The sequence below is a fragment of the Emys orbicularis genome, chromosome 11 (assembly GCF_028017835.1).
Source record: "Emys orbicularis isolate rEmyOrb1 chromosome 11, rEmyOrb1.hap1, whole genome shotgun sequence".
NCBI classification, from domain to species: Eukaryota; Metazoa; Chordata; order Testudines; family Emydidae; genus Emys; species Emys orbicularis.
In genome coordinates, this window is record NC_088693.1 from 15,584,252 (window position 1) to 15,606,931 (window position 22,680).

Sequence of the window (22,680 nt, forward strand, 5' to 3'; positions counted from 1 at the left end):
AACAGGGGGCACAGGCAAGGCAGCTGCAGTGACCCTCTTCTTTCCTCCTGCAGCTCACACAAATGATTGTTGATCTGAATTGCAAGGTCAATGAAGGCATCCACTCCTGATGGGGCTTCTCCTCAGGCTAGCTCATCCTTAGCCTTCTACCGCAGGCCCTATCAGAATTGCTATAGCTAGAACACCTTGTTCCACTCTATCAGTTGTGAGTCAACAGAACTGTGCTGCATAGAAGGCAGCTGTGCCTTTGCCCCTGCCAGAGTTTCCATAAGGTGGTCTTGGCCAAGTGGGTGCGATGGAAGTAATCAAAGACTCTTGAGATCAACTGTAGGAAGGCATCCCAGTTGGTTAGCACTGGCCTATCACCATCCAGTATGGGGAAGGCCCAGTGCAATGCTTCCCTGGTCAACAGGCTAATTACCAGGTCTGGCTTGGCTTGGTGGGAAGAGCAAACTTGTGGGTGAAGTAAGAACAGGAGGCGGCCCTCAGAATCTCTGATGTTTCCCAGTGAAACATTCTATCAGGGGAATTGACAGTCCTTGTTTGGAGGGCGATGGGTCTGAAGCACAGCGTTCTCTGAGGGATGCTGAAGTACTTGTTCCCACAGCATCTGGTTTTTGGTTGTCACCTGCGTCATTTGGGCCGGCATCGCTAGGTTGTCGGCCTGAAGGTGGACAACCCATTCCAGTGAATCTGGCACTCCTCTCCCTGCACTTGGTTCCATCATTCTCCATGGAACAAATCCCAGAGGTGTTGGAGTGGCCTGTGCAAACTGTCACAACTGGTGCTTGGGTGGTTAACCTTAAAGGTCAGAGTAGTAGTCAGGAGTTGACCAAGGGTCAGAGCTGAACTCAGAGTTGGGAGTCAAGCCAGGTGTCAGGAGTCAGAGACCAGGGGCAGGAAACAAGAACACATCAGGGATGAAGGAGGTAACAACAGGTCAGGATAGCACAGCTCAGAAGTCAGGTGAGAAGGCAGGGTTTGATGTAGCAGACAGCTGGGAAGTCATCCAGTTGTACGGACAACTTCCTGTGCTTCCTTCTAGATTAAATTGTGCATCCAGACCAATTATATTTCTAAAGATTTCTAAAGATCACTAATATGTTGCACATTAATTGAAGAAAAAATTAGACCAATCCAGTGTCTGAATCCCTTTAGGGCACATCACAAGACTCTCGACTTTGATAAAGCCTTCCTACCATAACTGGGTTTGGATACCTCCCTCCTTCCCCCACAAAAAGAGAGCACTACTCAAGAAAAACGAGAAGAGCACAAGTTTCCATGAAGTTAACTAGTTATCTTTTTATGTTGATCTATTTTACCTGGGAGGCACTTATCACTGTGGTGATGGGTGCTATACAAAATCAGGTTATAAATCAAGAGATCCTTTTCAAAATTTGGATCTGAATTCAGACTGAAAAAACCCCTCCGATTCCCCTACATTCCATGACAAATAAAACTAAGGACTTGGATTGGTGTCTTCATTGTTAATAGTGATAAAAATAGCATTTTGAAAACATGAGCTCCAAGAGGGGGGAGATAGCTCAATGGTTTGAGCATTGGCCTGCTAAACCCAGGGTTGTGAGTTCAATCCTTGAGGGGGCCACTTAGGGATCTGGGACAAAATCAGTACTTGGTCTGGCTAGTGAAGGAGGGGACTAGACTCGATGACCTTTCAAGGTCCGGCCAATTCTAGGAGATAGGATATCTCCATTAATTAAGACAATTTTCCAAGTGAACGGCTATATGATATTAAAATACATTAATTGATGAAGTAAAAGTTTGCTCTCCCAAACTGTTTGCAAACTTTTTCAATTTTACCACAAAAATATCACGACTCAAATAACAGCTGTTCCTCTGAGCTCTTGTCCTAGTCTGTATAAAATAATGCACTCTAGGTAAATAACAAGAAACTGAAATAACTCACAACCAAAGAAGCAGCCACTGCAGTAACTTCAAAACAACGGCAGGATGATCCAATTATCTCACTGCTGATAAAAACCTAACCTTGGCATTCTGCACTAGCAGCATGTGGCATGCTAATTCCATAGGCAATCCTAGAAATAGTAAATAGTATCTGAGCCTCCTTGTATTATTTTCACAAGGTCATCGGTTCGTACTGTACGTATGAATTCACGGTGGCCACATTCTTTAGTACAATAAGCTGTTCCTGGCCAAGCATACTAGTTCATGCTCAAACAATTCCTAATGTTTCCTTTCTTTGTCTTCCTTGTACGCTCGGACCAAGTTTCTCTCCTATTTGAAGCCTCTACTGAGTCCCCTTCCCCTGCTAACCCAAATTTAAGATTCTTACATAGCTTGTGTTATTTGTGTCTTGTACAGAACCAAGTACAGTGCTGGTGCTTAACAAATAACAAAAACAACAGCAATATGTTAACTTGCCTCATGGCCAGTTCATACAGAACAGGTGATCCAAGCCCATCCAACTCCCACACTTCACTTTGATTTAACCCCGATCCTTTGGCTTATCCACAGACAAGTGCAGGTTTGTGCTATGTACATGCCTTTTGTTTGTGCATGCTAGCTGGCTGATTGACCATGGACAGGCATTGCTGCAGTGTTGTGTACTTCTGGATGGTGATGAGCCTCTTAGAATTGAAGGTCACCTACACATTGCCAGTCTAGTTCCCGTTCAATGGTTGCAGGTTTGTGCAAACTGCTGGGTCTTTTGTGTGTGCTTCCTGTGCCTACATATGTTCGTAACATTGTTCCTCACCATTTTCCAGTGTGTGTCCCTGTTGACAATAAGTGATTTGCAGCTGTAGTGAGTCTGTGCGGCTATGGGTGGCAATGAATCATTATCATGTAGGGGTTTTTTTGAATTAGTATGTGGACCAGGTGGATCTGTTATTATCTATATAGACAATGGTATGCCTTATCAGTGGCATATTTGGCAGTCTGAGTCTCCATGCCATTTGCATCAATAAGTTATGTGAATACAAACACTTATTTTGGGTGCCTATTACTGATGTCTGTTCATGATGCAGAGCTGCTGCTGTTTGGCTGTACTCTCTTTATCTAATGTATCTGGTGCTTGTTTTGCATGACATCTTTTGTCTGGGGGCCTAGTGACGCAGCGCCCTGATACCAGTACAGTGAAAGATGCTTATAATTGGGGACCACCATGTACCACGTGCCCTTAATAGGACAGGCTCCGCTATAACCTGCTCTCCTAGAATTATCTGTGCCACCCTCCCTCCACTAAAGAGGCAGCTGTTATTTCTCACAGGAGCAACAGCAATTTATGCATACATGCTCCTCCTCCTTTTCGTATTTGCCAGGATGCTTGGGGGGCAGGGTGTAGGTAGGGGACAATTATGACATAGGCCTTTTATTTTTTTTTGCTATACACCCCTTTTGTTCCTTCTCCCAGCAAACAACATTTCCTTCTTGTTGGAAAGCACTGAAACGCTTTGCTAATGTAGCTTTGCAGCTGGGACATAATACTTGGTGGGCTGCACAAAGGATTATGAGTTTTAATGGAAGTTATTCTTCTTTTCTAATTCTGCAGAGCAAATGGTAGCATAAAGGCCTCCGTGCTGAAGACATTTAGAAAGCACATTAACTTTGTAACATTATCGGAGATGATTACTGTCATCTTTATTGCATTGAAATTATGGCCAATATTTTCAGACTTGGGTGATTAAAGTTAGGCACCTAAATCCATATTTAGGCACCTAAATCCATATTTAGGCACCTAAATAATTGGTCTAATTTTCAGAGGTACAGAAGCTCCCACAGAAGCCTATTAGGCACCCATGTTTGAAAATGTTGGTCCAAATTTCCAGTGACAATCTAGGCAAAATATATTCCATGTTGTTACTTTTCTAACTTTTAATTTTTAAATGTGTCACTCTTTTTGATGTATTTTAGGACCACATAATGTTGATTTAGCAGCAATCATCACCTACAGTTTTTTGGTTATGCTCTAACACATTAATCTACTGCACAGTGCAGCACTGGAAATCTTCCTATGAATTGCAGTTAAAAAATAATGACACACTTAATTCCTATTAAGTTTTACACACACGTTACCGCCCTGTCAAGCATGTATATGGTGCAGTGCTTAGTAAATAACGTATGTATTTGTTATTATCAATCTTGTCACTATGCGCTGGTTATTGATAAATTAGTGTGGTTAATTATTAAAGAATGCCAAGCATGTTCCAGATGAATGTAATTACTTCTGGCTTCCCACCCCATGTGCTTAATGCGATGGATCCCAACCAGAGGCCCATTCTCCATCTCCACCATATTGATTAATGACACAAGCAACAGGTTATCCTCTCCAAGTGGCCAATTTATAACCAATCTGCATGCAGAATTCTCACTGAAGTTCCGTGCATGAAGGGGCTGCAGGCTCATGTCTAAAGGCAGTAATGAGACTATTAGACCATTAAGACCAGGACTGTGTGATTTCTTCATTCTGAGAACTGAGTTTTCCTTATTCTCCTTAAACCTTCCTCTTCTATGCACCAACTCACATACGAGACCCAAAAAAATATAGATTAACATTAATGCTGCTTCTTGAATCAAGATTTTTTTTTCTTTGTTTACTTCCTGGGATTTTGTAAAAATTAATACTTATTTATAAAACACGTTAAGATTATTGGATGAAAGGCAATATAGATGTGCAAAGTATTGTTGCTCTTATGGATTTTAACTGACCTTTACAATAATTTCACACACAAACTGAAACCAATGCAATTTCATCTTGTTTGTCAGATCCACTCTGGGTGTCAAATGTGTTGCATTTTATCCAAGATTTTCACAGATTTTGCACCTGAAAACTTTTTTCATCTGCAACCTTAGTCCTCTCCTAGTGCCTGGCAAAAAGACTGATTCAACAAATTACTTAATCAAATTACTTTAACTTTAAAACACATGCTTAAGTCCATCCATATGCACATAATTAAGTGTTTGGCTGAATAGGAACAGACTTAAAAACATGAATTTATGAATCAGGGCCAAAACCAACAACAAGACTAGACCTTGCAGGTTTTATAATCCCTAGTCTCAATAAATCTACAATAACAGAAACTTCCCTTTATGTGTTTTTTTTTGGTCAGTAATCTGTGTGGGGTGGAGTGTTAGCACAATATTACAATACTATTTTTAGCATAGCATTTTAAATGACTGTTCTTACCAACTGCTCTCCTTGTACACCCCATGCCGCATACTGTAAAATTGAATCCTCTACTTCTGGAGGGTTTAACTCCCAAACTTCCCTTGAAAAAATGTAAACATTTTTACTTGAACACATTAACACCACCACATTTTTTAAACATTGAAACTTAATCATATTGTATTGAAAAAACAAAATGACTTACCTTGTATGTATGTTATAAATCACATATGAAGCCGTATAAGAATAATGAAAAACCTGTAACAAGAAAGAAAGACAGATCCAGTATTTATAGCTCTCATTCAGTACTAAGTGTGAAGAACATATTATATTGCCAATATTTATAGTCTTCCAATATGTCCATACATTGTTTCCTTGTTACCTAAATTAAAGTTTATGTCAGTATTAATTATAATTAATAGGTCTGAAATATGGTTTGAATGCAGTATGAAGGACAAACAGTGTTTGGGGTGTAACCCACTGTTCTAAAGGTACAGTATGGTTAGTTAATTTAATCAATCACTAATCCTGTGCGAAATGTTCATGCCCAAAAATCAGGCAAACCTTCCCCTACTGCAAAATAATTCCCTTGTTTGAGAAAACAATAAAAATTGTTAGGCAGAAAATATTTGTTCTCTTGCAAATTTACACCAATTTATAGTCAAACCAAGGCCTAAGTCTGGACCTCCCCTGTCAGTTCTTTAACTTTTCAGTGGACATCGATATGTGTCAAATGATAGCCACCTGACTAGCCCATCATGGAGGGTTACAAACAGGATATTTAATTGGGAATGATATAATAGCAAGGAGAACAGAAAGGTACAGAATAATACTCCTACAAAAATATTCATTTAGAGGCTAAATTAACTGACTCCTAAAGACAGAAGTGTTGTGTTTTGCTGCAAAGAGTATTGGAGGGTTGAAAATTAGGAAGATGTACAGAAAGATTATGGAGAGAGAGATAGTGTTACATAATGAGAATCAAGCAAAGGGTTTTTATCTGAACAGATGCTATAAAACATCTACTGCAAAATATGAAAATAGGTTAGTAAAACTCTACCTAGCCACATTGAAATGTATCTGAGGGTTATATCATGTTAGTATGTATCAGTCAACTATAATCTGTTACACATATTTTGCCAGTCCTCATAAGAAAAATAAACCCTCAGATAGACAGTGACAATAAAACACAAGAGGTTTTTCCTAATTGAAAAAAAAGAAGCACTACATTTAAGTAACTAGATAAACAAATAAAATCAATCCTAAGAAGATGGTTGCAACACTAATAATGTTTATATTCTCTATACCACTGAGATATTTGCATGCAGTTGACAATGAATGAACAACATGGATTTCTGTTGTAATGAAAATTAACATAGTCATTAAGGAAACAGAGTCATGAACTACTCCTTCTTCACAATTAACATTTGAAAGGAGGGAAATAACAATAATGGTTTACAATTTCAGGAACTGTCATCTCTGCACTGTGCAAGGCTAAAACAAGACCACTAGACCTAAAGCTGCAGTGGGCAGTGGAATTTCAATTCAGAAATTGAAGAAAGTGGCTTGACTTTTTTGTGACTCACTTTCCCATTCTGTGAAATAGGAATAATGATACCTACTCACCTTTGTGAGGTGCTTGGAGATCTACAGATGAGAACTAAATAATAGCTACATCTAATCATAATAAAATAATAACGTTAATCCAAAGGGAACATGTGAGAAAGGGTCACCTGAAAATGTGGATATCACTAATGGAGTCATCTCCCTCAAAGAATAATGTTCTAATACAACTGGGATGTTGTTTTGGGGAGAGTGAGATACCTCACAACATATTGAATTTTAAAAATAAAATAGGACTATGATTAAAAATGCAATGTCTTATGAAGTACTCAAATCCCCCAAAGGTATTACCCAAACTGGGTTAACAGAGAGATTGCTCTCATCGTGACAACCATATTTTCAAATTTTGTTTTTCCCGGGTATCCTTTGAATTCCAACAGAGAATTAATTAAAGGATCCATAGAAACACCATTCCTCTTATGGAAGCTACAATTCCTCACAGGTTCCTATCCACTCAAATGATAAACAAATTAAATATAAGGGCCCTTTTCTTCCCCCAAGGAAACTACTAAAATTAAGCCGCCTCTCTGACCACACACATCAACATATAACAGTTAATGGTATTTATTGAGCATTACTGAAATATTAAAATCCAGAAAGATTGTTCAATCCAATGAGAACCTCAAATCCTTTACAACTCCAGCCCTCCCTTGTTACCTTATTGGGCCTGTGGATGCTACTACATTATAAGTAAATAATATAAGCTGATGCCTCAAGGAAAACTTTAAAAACATTCAATTTGGAAGCAATTGTACAGACAGATCTACAAACTATTCTATATTTTCCCAACATTCTTCATTACTAAGGCTATCTGGTTGGAAATGGAACTGTTGCCATTTTAGGGCCTAGTTCAGTCACCTTTCCTGACAGACCTTTGCAGGACAAACACCCTGACTCTATGAGTAGTCCTATAGAAAAAATCAACCTATCAGTTTTGATGTCTGGAGAGTCTATAGCACCAGGAGGGGAATATGGAATAAGAGTTGATGTACTTGTAATAAACAAGGGCTGTTTTCATGAAAACTAAACAAAATATAGGCAAGAGGATACTGAAAACCATGTATGGTGTGAGTAGGCTATCCATATCAATAACTCTTTAAAAATAACTCTTAAAATATTTTAATTATGTAACCTTGATATCAAATATACGTTATTTCATTTACGACAGTGATGTATATTTTCACAATAAGTAACAAATAAAGTAAAGTGTTAAGTGGAGTATGTTTTAGGAAGAGATGTTGAACTGCAAAATTATTTTGATGGGTTTAACACAAACTATTATTACATACAAAGTGAAGGGTATTTTATATTCCGTTTAATTCCCTCTCCTTTTTGTTACTTAAAAATCTCGATCTAAATATTTATGAGCTTTGTGTTGAAAGTATTGGTGTCTCCAGAATGATTCCTACAGTTGGAAGAAACTGACATTATAAAAGGTTATTTACAAAGGAATCTTGTCATTTTCCTTGAATCTTTCATGCTGGTTTAATTCAAGAAAAAAGAAGCACTATTGATAAATAACAATAGGCTGACTGGTTGTTCACACTAGTTGTAATAGCCAGAGAGATTAAAAAAATCACTGTCTAGAATCAAAATATTTGGAGGTGGAAAGTGATTTCACTCTCTAAACTCTCATTGATATAATATGAGTTATATCCAGACATGCTCCAATTGCTTTGTACTGTTGTGGAGGCCTAACCAGCCCCTTTAAGATTTCACTGATGTTAGGGAATCTTCTGGATGCATAGAGATGATGCAATGGCTCCTAGGCCACTCTTGTCTTGACCCCTAGCACATGGGGAGTGGTCAGGGAAAAGGGAGCATGGCTGGGACATCCGTATTCCCTTTTGGAATCAAGAGCAGCTAGCATAAATCAGAGGAGCTCCAAGGTAGGCCTTATTTATGCTGGAGACTGGATTGGCAACCAGCCAGGCCCAGGACCTGCGGGGTGAAGTGATAGCTTAACTCTATTTTTGTCCCTTCCCACCAGTCTTGCATTAAGCTCAGCCCAGACAGACCAGACAATCTGACCCTGTATATTCATAGCTTTCTTTGTGAAGGCTGTGTTTCGTCCCCTTTGTAAGATTTAATTCTAAATTATCTGATTTTCCCTTTCACCTCTGCACCTAGAAACATTTCTTATAGTCCTTGCCTTCTAGTAATTATGGTGGTGACTACAAAACATGCTCAAAGACTACATCATGATTAACCTTTCAAACATGTCACCCGAGTTACCTTAGCTGTAATTCTAACTGACTTAACAGAAGTGAAGTTCTCTAGTATCTGATGAAAGAAGAGCATACTGAGGAAAAGGAGGGAAGAACATAGTGAGAACAGAGAGAAGAATGTCCTGCTAAGTATAGGGAAGGGAATGAATGAATGGGAAAGCAGCGAAAGCCTCTTGCAGATGGATCAAGGAGGGAGGGGCAATGTAACCATACTTGTTGTGTTTTAAAAAGTTAAATACAGTCGGATCACCTCCACACCATTATGATCAAGTCTTTATCTTTTATCAGTTTATTCACTGGAGGAAAGTGAAGGAAGGACAGTGGCCCTGCATTATTCAACATCATGACTGTATTTTTCAGAGAGGCCACTGTGAGGAGATTGCAGTGGAAACATGAAATGTAGCTGTCCCAGTATGGGATGTATGCTTGCCAAGGCTCACTCGTCTATGGCAAATAAATAACATTCGACATATCTGCTGAGATAAGTTAGAAAATGTTCCCTCCATCAGCTGGCAATGTTGATTTAGGAACTCTGAAAATGGACTTTTAGATAAAATAGACAGCATATGCTCCCTCTGAATATTTTGTTTATTTTTTCTCCCACCACTGTGCACTGAGTAACAGCTGTGGATTCTACATGTAACAGCTAGTGAATATTACATATTTCTTCTCAAAAACAGCCCTTTGGAGCCTTCCATCAATTTGTAAAGTGAACACAGGCTTTCATCTGAGGGCGTTCAACATTGGGGGGGTGGGGGGGGAATTCCTCTGCATTTATGAATGAGAAATCAACCTAGAAAAACTAATATTACAAAGGATCCAAAAGAAAAAGCAGCTTTAAGACAAATAGCTCCAGTCAAAGCACATTAGAATAACAATCTATTATTCAGCAAAGAGTCAACAATAAAAAAAACTTATCAATTATGATCTGAACCTTCAATTGACATATTGTCCTAGTTTTTAGCAATGTCCTTTATTTTCTGTGTGTCAAGGTGCATTGTAGTCTTGCTGGGTTTCCTAAAAATGAAATATTGTCAGGAAGCTCAATGCCCGGTCTAACAGAATGTAAGGAAACAAAGTACAATATGTGCCCAGCTGCCAAATGTGCAGTTTCATGGCTCCACTAATTCTGTAATGTACTCCAGGAAATATTCAGTTGAAAGGAGTGATTTAGAACATTTCTCAGCAGTGGAGTTTTTGGCCAAAATACAGCTAAGAGAACCCAACTAACAACACCAGCTGTGAGGTGATAAGTGTCCTCAGCTCCCATGGAAATCGATGGGAACTAACAAAACTCAGAGCATCACAAGGTTAGGCACTCTAGATTTTGGGGGAATTTAAATACCCTTTAACTGTGTAATCTAACTGTATTCTATACCCTGATTACATTACTAAGGCCTTATTTATTTTAAGAAGCATAAAGACATCACTTTGTTAGCTTGGATTTTTTCAATGGTTTAAATGGGCTTTGTTATATTTTAATTGTTTCCATACCCAGACACTCGTACAAAGTGTGCATATGCACTTTGAGTTAGATTCTCAAACTCTCACTCTGTCTGAGTTCTATCACACACAGTGAATTCTCCCATTTGATTTAAATGAGAATACTTGTAAGTCATGATAGCACTTGGAATGAATAAGAGTGGCAGAATCTGGTTCTATATAAATAAATACGTTAAAATCAGCATTGCCTCATATGCTCTCAATTATTTCCTCCAGTCATATCAAAGTGTAGCTTCCTCTTCCAACTAAATGAGACAGGTGTCTGATATGCAGTATTCCCACTGCTGATTTTGGTATATTTTATGTGGATTTAAGCAAACAACAAGAAGAATGCCTATCCTGGGCCTCTAAGTGTTCTTCCCATTAATTTAAATTGCAATGCAAATAGCCTCACAAAATTAAACCAGCAGCATATTTCTGCATGACCACTGCCACTTATCTCCACAGGTACCCTATGGCATGGAGAGGGAAGCAGTTTCTCAAGTAAAAAGGCACCAAGCTATGAAGATCTTTATTATAGGTCAGTGTGTTATTAGAGCTTTTATAGGTAATATTTACACTCTGGTCACACTAAGGTAAATTCTAGGAGGCTAGCCAGATAATTTCTGCCTTAAAGAGAATAGTTAATTTTGTTTAGTTATAGAAAGCATTTATTGCCATAACATCTGCATGTCATCCGAATAATAAAAACACAAATCTGAAAATAACACTGTCTCCCCCACAGAGTGCAAATGACTGATGCTACTGTTGCAGAGTTACAAACTTTGGTTGTTAGACTGTTCAGCTGAGAGAACTGATTTTTCCTGAGCTCAGCTCACATAAGAAAAATAATCTAAAACTAAAATAGGTTTATTTCTTACACAGTCATCATTACTGCAGCACATATTGCAAAATGAATAGGAATTAAGAAATAAAGGGAATGAAAACACTGTAAAAAGGAAAAATAACAAAAAGCTAAAACAGCTACCTTAAAATACATTCACTTCTCATTCATCCATGAACACTCACCATTGAAAGAGCTATACAGTACGGAAGTAAGAAGGCTGTGCTATTAGCATATTGATTTGGTTATTGTCATATACAGGGAATGTTGGTTGTAGCTGTTGATGTGCTTGTAGAGGCAGTGACAGAGTGACTTCGTTTTCAATTTTTTGTTACAATTAAAATTTTGAAAACTTTTTAAATCATTGACTTATGTGCAATTTAAAAAATTGTAAGAACAAAGTGTTCATTATAATCATCTAGTCTGATCTCCTGCATGCATAACATGGTCATGGGGCCTCACCCAGTAATTCCAGCATCTAGTCCAGAATAAAACTTCACAACGTTCTAAGAGATTTACTTTTATTATACAAAGGAAAAAAATTGTTTGACTCTGGGAGAAAAGGCAATTGGAATAAAATGGAAGTCTCCAGCATATGCAATAAACTATGAATAATACACACGTACACAATAACAGGTTAGAGAGAATGGAAAAGGAGTAAAATAAAAGACAGGCATGAGACTGGCAATTCCAGCATACCATCAAGGGTATGCTGGAATTGTTAAGTATATTGTTCTATCATGCTTATGATGCAATCAACCAAGACAGCAGATTGTAATTGTGACAAATAACTTTGTTTCCCTTTGGGTGAAAAACAAGGGGAAAAAGCAGATATTTATCACTTCTCTAAAGTAAGAACATTTTAAAAGGTTCATTATCTATGCTATGTGTTTTAAACCCAGAAGGCCATATTCTGCTCTCGCTTTTGTTGTATTTACACAGGTGGGATTCCAGTGTAAATTACTCCAGATTTGCACCAATGCAAATGAGAGCACAGTTTGTGCAACATGCTGAGGTCCAAAATAAATGTAAGAGAGAGACATTTCTAGACACCTATTTAAAAAACATTCATCTTGTTCACTCACTCACTTGGGAGATGAACTGGAGATACCAAACCCACTTGAGGACAGATTCATTCCTTGTGTCTCTCTATTGCAGGAAGCTGGGTTAACCTGGGGTGAAATTGGTCTTTGCTTTACACAGTCAAGATTCCAAACAGCAACTTCCCCCCACCTTTCTGCTCCAAAAAAATAAATCAACATTCATATAACAAACGTCCATTTCTTGTTTACTTTGTGTTAACTTAAGGATATGTGTCTTTGCTAAGATTACAGTGCAAAGAAAATGGAATCAGTACCTAATGTGCCGAGACAGAACTTCCAGAAGGCAATAAAAATGATATATCCGATTCTTTCCTTTGTGTTAAAAGATGTGTGGCATCTCCATTAGTAAAACTTGTGATGTAGTTAATAAGCTGAAATTAGTAGCAGCATATCTATTGCCCAAGGCAAGGATTCAGCTCATAGATGAATCCTTATTCCATTTTGTAATCTGTCTACTAAATAAATTTGTAATGTCATCAATATCTGCACTGAAGTTAAAAATTCACCTTTTCTTGATGTTATATTATAATTCTTCCTCCTTTTTAAACATACACCATTTGCTTACCCAACCTAACTCTGTGGCACTCTTCAGCACAGGAGCTGATATTAAAGAAGGTTTAAAAACACTGAATTTAGCAGAACCAGTGTTGGAGTTTAATATGATCCTATAATGAGTTATTTGTGTGCACAGAATACAATGTCAAGTGAAAAGTGAGCTTTGCCATTTTAACTTCAGAGCAGCAGGCATATTAAAATAATATGGATAAATTCTTGGGATGTGGATGAAGAGCTTTAAGAGACAAGACACTGATTCAATAAAGGCTCAACTTTGTATATCTAAGAAAATTATGGGCCCTGATTCAGCTAGGTACTTAAGCCCATGCCAGACTTTAACCACCTGAGTAGCCCCATTGATTTCAATTGGGCTCTACAAAGTATTCCAAGTGAGGAACATGCTTAAGTACCTTGTTGAACTGGGGACTTGTACCCCAATCCAACAAAGCACTTAAGCATGGGTTTAAATTTAAACACCCACGGGCTTCAATGATAACCACACATGTTTTGCAGGATCAAAGCCATGATCAGCAGAATATGACTGTGTTTTGTTAACAAATGAAAGTGTTATTCAGCAGGAATTTGGACCCAGACTTTAACTCTTATTCATATGAGTAGCCCTTGCTTTCATGAATAGTCACATTGAGGACAATGGGGCTTCTCTAAATAATACAGCTGCCACAGTTATTGACACACAATCAGGTTCTGTTGATCATGGCCTTCTCCGAGGCCCATTGAAACCATTGGGAATCTTTCCAATGATAGCAGTAAGTGCTGGATCTGGCTCCGAGGGACCCAAAGAGACAAAGACTCCACAATATTTTTTTAAAGAGGGGGTTGACATTTTTTTTCTTTGAACACCATTATTCCTGCTCAGTGTTGGGTCTCATCATATTTATTCTGATCTCCTGAAACTGACAAGAAAACCTACCAGACTTTGCCAGTGGAATTATCATCCTACTTCGCTGAAAAAAAATCATACATATTAAGGATGGATTGGGTCCACTCTATCTATGCCCACCAATCAACAGACCACCTGCATTCCGAGGATTCAATAAATTCACCCATTGAGAAGTTCTTGACAAACTAAAGGAGTTTTGGTCCAAGAATTATGACTCTGACCCATGCCTTTCTTGGCAGGTGAAAGAGAGAGATGAACAATTGGTGCCACTCCTCAGTGAAACCCCAAAACACCATTCAGAGAAGGAATCTTCCTTTCCTACTTCAAACTCTAGTCTGGCCAGCATCAAAGAAACCCAGCATAGAAATATTGATACATTATTTCTAGCAAACTACTGCCCAGTGTCAAACCCGCCATTCCCGAGCAAGCTCATAGAGAAGTTAGCTTTAATTAGAGGAATTGGCATTCTAGACCTGGTAAAACCTAGATTCAGGCATTCAGCATTCAACATTGTGGACCATGAGATACTGCTTTTTCACCTCAGAGGGATAGTAGGCATCCAGAGTAATGCATTCAAATGGTTTGAGTCCTTCCTGGAGGGACTCAATTAATGAGCAGTTATGAGAAACTGCACCTCCACCACTCACTTCTTACTTGTGGAGTCCCACAAGGTTCAGTTCTCTTTCTGATCCTTTTCAATGTCCACATACAATCGGTAGGTGAACAGGTGGGATGACATGAACTCAAGTGCCAACAATATGCTTATTCTTCATCACATACGACCACATAACTACCACCAAGATGGCACAATGCTTGGAGTAGTTCAGCTCATGGATGGAGAACAGCTGGCTACAACTGAATCTGAGCAACACAGGTGATGCAGATTGTCAGAGGAAATATTTTGAACAGTCTGCAGCCATGGTGAAGTCTTCTTTGGTCGAAAGTACACATCCACAGTTGGCCAATTTGGTCCATAATATAGGAGTACTCTTGGATTCCTCACTGACACTAAACTCTCAAATAGCAGCATCTGCGAGTAACATTTTCTATCATTATCAGTTAGTTAGGAGCCTCTATCCCATCCTAACATGGTCTTATTTATTCATGCCTTCATCACTTCTGAACTGGACTACAGCAAATACAATATACATTGGCATGAGACCTTCAACACTTAGAAACCTTCAAGTATTACAAAATGCTGCAGCACATCTCCTCATCAACACAGGCTACCATGAGCCCAGCAAATCGGTCCTTCACTTTTGCTTTCTATACTGGCTTCCCACAGAATTTTGAATTAAGTTCAAGGTCTCAGTTCTTATCTTCAAGCTCCCTGGTTCGGGCTCAGGAGAGCTAAAAGACCACCTAAAGCTTGGGGATAAAGATTGGTGTCAACAAACTCTACTAAAACAAGACACTCGACCACAGATGCTTCTCCCCCTGGGGAGAGAATGAGAGAGCAAAGAACATGTGACAGATGTGTAGTCACATGGCTTAATTCACAACAAGATGACATTCTGTTACTACAGTGATGAGCGCAGTATACAAATCTATACAGAATAGAATAGTATCGATATCTGCTATCTAATCTATCTAACAATTGTGGCCTTTACTAATGCAGTATCTTATTTCTTAAAACTCTATGTGCACTTATGAAGTGTTAATCCAAACTGATTTGATGTGTTTGCAGCACTGAAGTTAAATGACAAGGTCATAACTTTGCAAAGCATCATATTTATTTGAGTCAATCAAGATCAATTACTTGTCATGATTGATAACAACCATTGTATATCATTGGTCATAATTTATGGATAGTATTAACACTTTTGGGTATGAAATATTGCCAGCCATAACAACTATATGCTGCCAAGCCAAAATAAATATAAGAGAGAGTCATTTCTAGACACCTAATTCATCTACAAGAAAAAAGGCTGTCAAGTAAGGCTAAACAAAAAAGCACATCTAGAAAATCTGCTGGAGCCTCAACTGCTCTATGTATCATTTTTCACTAAGATTAATTACCTCAAGAAAAAGACATCTACTGTAGAGTGTTAATTAATTCACAATCAATTAAACTCAACTCAACTAACCAGCAGTATAATGTGATACAAGCTACAGTTGAGAATAGCTGTGAAAACTTGATGTTTGCTGCTAATTTAAAAACTAAGATAGCCCATTCTATATTTGGAGATGCAGCTCAATCATTTTTGAATACATAACAATTTAAGATGAGTGAATTATTCAAAATAGAATTTTCACATTACTACTTTTGAAAGCCTAATACATTGCTGTCATTTGAAATTCTATTAGTTACACTATCATGTAAAATATGTTTCTTTTTGAGTGTTATTTGATGACTTAATACAAAAAAAATATGGAACTGATTCTGATCTCACTCACCTTACACCATTATAAATCCAGTATGACTCCACTAAAATCATGTTACACTGGTGTAAAACTGTCATAAGATCAAAAATAGGCCCCACATAACACCTTCCTGTCTATGAGATATACTACTTTATCCTGTAGCATCACATTCTAGCTATATATTTTAAATATACTTTAAAAATTGACTTATGTTTAAAATATATTTTATGGTATACAGACGGTTTTCTTGTCTTGTACGGCACCCCACTCCTCAATATACCATGCATGTACAATGGGCCAGACTCTGATTTGGAATAGAAGAAGAGGAAAATGAAAAAAAACTGGGAATTCAGTTCTCATGACAAAACCATGAATTTATCTCCATTTTAGATGGAAACCTTCAATTTAGGAGGTTACTCATTCACTGAAGCTGCAGCCGTATGTGCAGAATGTGGCTTAGAAGATACTTCATAAATGATGCTCCCTTTCCTTCCTAACCCCAAAATTGATCTAGTTGGGTTCCACTCCATGGAGGCATCCTTTAGGGAAGATGTGGTTTGGGCACGTTTTTAATTTCTTGAGATTTATATTATTTGAGTCAAATCTCAGCTTTGGAGTTACTGGCCCACCATAGTTGCAACGCACAGCCACATTTTCCTTGAAGGAACTCAAAGAGGGATTAGGGTTTTCCAAGCCACAATTCTCCCCTAAGGCATTTTACGGTGGTTCAGCCTTCTCCTGAGGTACGTGCAGCCTGCTCTCTCTCTTAGTGCAGATGGAGATTGGAGCCAAGGCCCAGTCTCCTTTTCAGCCTATGGGGCAATGTGGTTCCCAGGCTTTACAAGCTGTATACTTTCCAAGATTGCTGTAAAGGAGATTGTGTGAGGGCAGAGAGAATGTTGCACTGGTTTGAGTGAGCACACTGCTTTATACAGTATTATTTGCAGAAGCGTTCATTAGCCTACCAAGGCAAAACATTTTTCCCCAGTGTGTAAAGAATGTGAGACTCTCAGATTAAAATAGAAATGCTTTTTCTTCCAGACTATATATACTAATATGTGCACTGCATATGGAATAAAACACCTGGTTTTTGCAGCATAGAACTGAGCTGCAGCTGCTCTGAAATGATCATATTGAAAAGGAAATCAGGATATGTGATGAGACAATTTGGGGGGAAAATGGCACTGGTCTCAATTTCATATCTTCTCCTCCAGCTGATGCGGCTCATACAGGCATCAGTCGGAACAGTAAGTTAGGAAATATCAGCTGCTCCTTTCGTATCTGTTTATAAATGACATGGGGAGGAGAAGAAGGGACCCAGGAGAGCTGAAGAACGGAGAAGCAGCAAGAAGCATGTGCCATGGGGAACTGAAAGATATGATGGACAGAGAAAGAAAGGAAATAAGGTCAGTGGAAGAAAAGATTTGAACCAGAAAGCATGTGGTAGTAAGCAACACAGAGGAAGGGGAGAAGGAGCCAGAGCTACATATGCCAAGAAGGGAAAACCAGACAAGAGTACAGAAGAAAAAAGTAAATATAGAAGAAGCTGAACAGAGTTTAATAAAGGCTGTGAATGAAAGAGGAGAAAAATCAATAGGATCAAAGAATAGCACACCTGAGAGAAAGGGAAATAACCTCAAAGGGGAAGAAGAAATGAGCAGCGGGGGAGGGAGGGGGAGAAGAGGAATAAGGAGCTTGAAACATATGGGTGTGATAATTGAAAAACACATGCACAGAAAAGAGCTCCTGCGACCTATGAAGGAAAGCTGCATGAAACACACAGGTTCAGGTCCTGCCTTCATGGATAATAAAAGGAGCAAGCAGAAGAGGAGAACAATTTGCCCCAGGAATCTGACTGACTGGAAGCTCCAGTATTTGGATACCTGAGCTCCCGCAAAAGGCAATGGATGTCGGATGCTGCTATTTTCTCTGCTTGGAGTTCTATTTGGAGTGGTGGGGGAAAGAGAAGGGGCATTAGATGGTCTGTATGTGGTTGATTAGGGTAAGATTTTCCTCCTTTGTTACCAATTCAATTCCTTCAGAAGGGGAAGTACAAAGTTTTCTGGCAAATCTCTAACATGCTGAGGGCACTTAATGATGCTGGACCCATGGTGTGACCTAATAGAGGTATAGCACATCCCTATTTTAGACCTGTATTTATCTCCACTCCTCACAAATCTACCCATCCTCTCACTTTTGGTAAGTTATTTACATTAAAAAAACCCACTGAAACAAATCATTAATGATCTAGAAAACATTTTTTATGACCAAGAAATTATCATTGATCCCAAAGGCGAGTGCTTTACAGACATACAGGGATAGATTTTGCCCAGCCACCATGCAATATAATGGGTGGGACACAAAATATTCTCCTCACCTTGCACCTTCCATGTACCAGCCGGGCACAAATGGAATCCCTTGTCATGCCCTCCGAGGGCACTAGGATGCCCAGAGCCGCCCTATGGGGTGCAGCAGGAAGTGTGTATGCTGGTGAGCACTGTGAAAACATACTATATGTTTATTCTGCATGAGACTTCACAGTGGTCCTGAATTACCTGTGTCGACCTCTATGGTCCTTTACTTTGTCTCAGAACCTGTTATTCTGCCTTGGTTATTGTGTGTTTCATTGCCTGCCTGTCACCAAAGCTCTGCCTGGTGTGAAGTTCAAGCTCTGTGTACAGCTTTCCCTACTACTTCTGAAAGCCAAGAGGTTCTCCCTTCCCAACCCATCAGTCATATTGTTATGGCCCACCCACCCACTGGCCTAGGATGTACACCTATTTCACTGTGCCCTCTAGAATCCCAACTTGGATTTATACCATCAAAATGACTTACTTGTATACTTATTGTTAGATTCTGTTCTGACTTACATTGTTTTTTACAGCAGTGCAAATTCTATTGTTTTCACTGGAATTATACCTGCTTTAAGCCAGTGTGAGAAGAGACTTGGGCCCACAGGAATAAGGTACACCAGTCTAACTGAAGATAGATTTAGATCTTAGTGTTAAATTTCCTTCTTGCTCATGCCCCATCCAACTCCTTAAGCTTTGTGATTTAGGAGTCCTCTACGCTCTTCCATTAGGACTTGATTCACTGGCGCCACTGCACCAGTTAACTGAATCAAATTGTTTTTTTTTTCTATCCCACTATAAAATGGAGCTAAAATACCTCCTCTTGTATGCAGTCGACAATAATTGAGCTAACAGCCAGTTCCCTACATCAGCACTTCCCATTAATAGTCCTTGTTGCTTGTCTTAGTCCATTGGGTCTACCTACATTAATTTTCTTCTATTGTAACATATTTCAGTAGCAGCTACTGTTGTGTCTGCTTTATGTTATAATAGCTCCTTTGATGAGGGCAATGTGAAGTAGCCTTTTGTACAAAGAAAATACTTCTTCATGATGAAGTGATTAAAAGGTCATGATAAAAGATTTATTCATTGAGTACAAGGGACTACTTCATGTTGACCTCAAAAGAGTTGTAACAAAGTAATGAATACTTCACACCAAACTCAACTCTCTAGGAAACATCTAATCTGGCACTATATTTGCAGACAATAAATAGAATTTAAAAGATTAAATGCATGCTGGTGGTTGAGCACCTTCATTGAAACACTCATTTATTGCCCACTACCCCAGCTAACAACCTTTAATGTACAAAACACGGAGAAGATTTGTTCCTAGTTTAAAAGAACACAGAAACTGGACAAAAAGGTGTAGGTCTTCATATTTCTTCAACAAAGTGACCTCAAACATCTATGCATTTGATCTTTTCAATTCCATATAAAATGAGGAGTTCTTAGGTATGTTACATTGTAGATGGCCTTTGGAACATGAGATTAAAGCATAATGAGCAAAAAGGGCAACTTACCAAGCAGTGCTTAAAACATTTCTCTAGGACACTCTAATACAGAGGCCTCGACTCGGCAATCTACTTCAAGGCATTTCAATCCTTTGTATATAAGTTTTTTAAAAAGATTCTGCAGTCTATCTGCAGCACAGCAGCTGCTAACCACTGTTCTCCAGGGACTCCTATATTCAACACTCCCTCTTTCAACACTTCTCTTTGTATGAGCAGGTGTGCGCTGTTCAGAGCTGCATGGGTAAGGCAGACAGCAGATTTCCCCTCTTAGTGAATGGCCTTTTAGTCTACTGCTCAGGGAAAAGGTTGCCAGTCATTTTTGTGGGCTAGAGGGACCAGTAAAGCAGTGAAGACCCCGCCTTCAGAAGAGTGAGGCAGGGGTGGATTCCTCACCCATAACAGCCCATGTAGAAAACTACAATAAGAGAAACTTGAGACTGGACAGCTCAGCACTTTAACCTCACCCTTATCTCTGTTCTCTTGGTGCATCAGGCTCTGGGATAAAGTTTTCAATTATATGATCACATAATAATATGTAAGTGGTGCCAACCATCCTAACTGGTATCTGATTGCAGGGTGGGCCATGCGTTTTAGGTTATACCATATTGCCTTCTGGTGAATGGCAGCTCTCCTTTCTTTAAGGATCAAGCTTGGCACCCTTGAAGCAGTGGGTTGGTTCAGTCTGAGGCTTTTTTTTAATGGCTGCCTTGGAAGGATATGACTTGAGAGGGAGGAGGGGAATCAGCATTTAAATGCAAGGTTCTCCTCATTGCCAGCTGGGAGTAGCAAATCACAGAGTTTTGTCTGAAGCAACTTTCTCCTTATTTTGTTGCTTTGAGACAATTTTTGTGTAATTTGGTGGTAATTGGTAGGGATTTTTATAGCTGTTTCTGTTGTCTTCCCTTTGTATAATGTTCCTACTCTGTCTTCTCTGGTTACTTTTAAAAAAAAGAAAATTACTTCCACTTTTATTTAAACACTAAATGGAATGTATCCAGGAGAGCTATTTTCTGTGGATGCACTGGTAATGCACCCACAGAACATCACACAGTTCTTGTTAAATTGAGCCAGATCCTAATACTTGTTAAATAATGGCGGACGAGCTTTTGTCTCCTTAGTGCTCTCATAAAGGAGGCAGGCACTATTTGACAGACAATGCTGCCTAATTGCTAGTAGGTGCACTAATATCAGGATAGCAAGCGCTGCTGGTGAGCATCTCTCTCCAGGGGTCTCTGAAGCATAATTCTTTCACCTACTGCTACTCTGGTGGTTCAGTCCCTTTCCCTGCCCCCAAGTAACTTAGCAGTGGCTCCTTTAGCTGGAACGGAGGTAATAAAATCCAATACAGTTTGCTTTTTCCAAGACTGTGCTTTTTCTAAGACATTTTTAAAGGGCATCAGCAACACTGCCGTTCATCTTCTGCATCTATTGCCTTGTCAAAGTAGACAAAGGTGACTCCAGTTTTCAGAGTATGAGTTTCAGCAAAACAGAACTGTCTTTATTGTTATGCATCTGCATTAGTTAGTGCTGAGTGTTCTATCAAATGTGTAGGTCATAGGCATTTCAGCACAACTGATAGTGCAGATGGTGTTGCCTCTATTAATATGGCTTTCCTGATAATTAGTTTTATTTTGTACTTATTAGACCTTTGTTCCTTTGTCTTTCAACATTTTAAAATGTTGTTGATATATTTATAGAATTCCCCATCTGTCAATTCACCAGTTTCCCTGTTTCCATCAAGTGGTATTGGCCCCAAGTATTATACTGCATTCCTTTTAGATGCATCTAAACTCGAGGTGGCACATCATGCCAGTGTACTGGCTGAATCTGCTGGTGATTGCCAGGCTTGTCACTTCATGTTGGAGTATGCAGTATAGGTTTTAAGCTACCAATGTTTAAAATAACTAATCAGAGTTGTATTAGGTCTCTTCCAAAGAGCTGTATGCCAAGCTTGCTCTGCTGAGTGGGTTGACTTGCATTTATGGGAGAATAAATCTATTTTGAGGATTATACGTGAAAAAGTAATTTCTAATCATCCGGGTGTAAAACATACAGTGTAGGTATTCACAGTCTTGGACATTTACCAGTTTACTAAGTACAACATTTTTTTTATGTAGGTTAAGCACTTCCATTAACCAGTTATGCTACACTAAGTCACAGACTTTGGTAGAACTGATTTAAGTCACTCACTCCGGAACACCACATGGATTACAAGTTGACTCTCAAAATCTTGTGACACCTTACTGCATATTTGTTGATCTTCTGCTATAAGCCTGTAATCATTTGTGAGAAAGTCAGTGATTTAAGCTAAGGCAGAGTCAAACATTTAGTACATGGTTGATAAACATGATAGGTCAAATAGTTCTTGGCCTCTTCTATTTCATTATCTTCAGGTACTATATATAAGATACTTTATAGGATACATTCACTGAAATCTTTTAGCAGCACTTTCAAGGTTAAGCACACTTTAGTGATAACTTTTAGCACTACAGTAAACCAGAGTGAAATGTCTAACCATGCATCTACAATGGTTTAAGCTTTTTTTTCCCTTTTACCTTAGGGTATGTCTACA

General features: G+C 38.8%; 1 protein-coding gene across 1 annotated transcript in view; it reads right to left on the bottom strand.

Moving 5' to 3' along the window:
• DPP10 (dipeptidyl peptidase like 10) overlaps window positions 1–22,680 on the bottom strand; it is a 440,672-nt gene that overhangs the window by 104,243 nt on the left and 313,749 nt on the right. The window contains exons 6-7 of the mRNA XM_065412943.1: window positions 5,352–5,404; window positions 5,168–5,249 (exon numbers count right to left, since the gene is read on the bottom strand). Coding sequence (XP_065269015.1) covers window positions 5,168–5,249; window positions 5,352–5,404 — 135 coding nt within the window. The remainder of the gene's footprint in view (window positions 1–5,167; window positions 5,250–5,351; window positions 5,405–22,680) is intronic.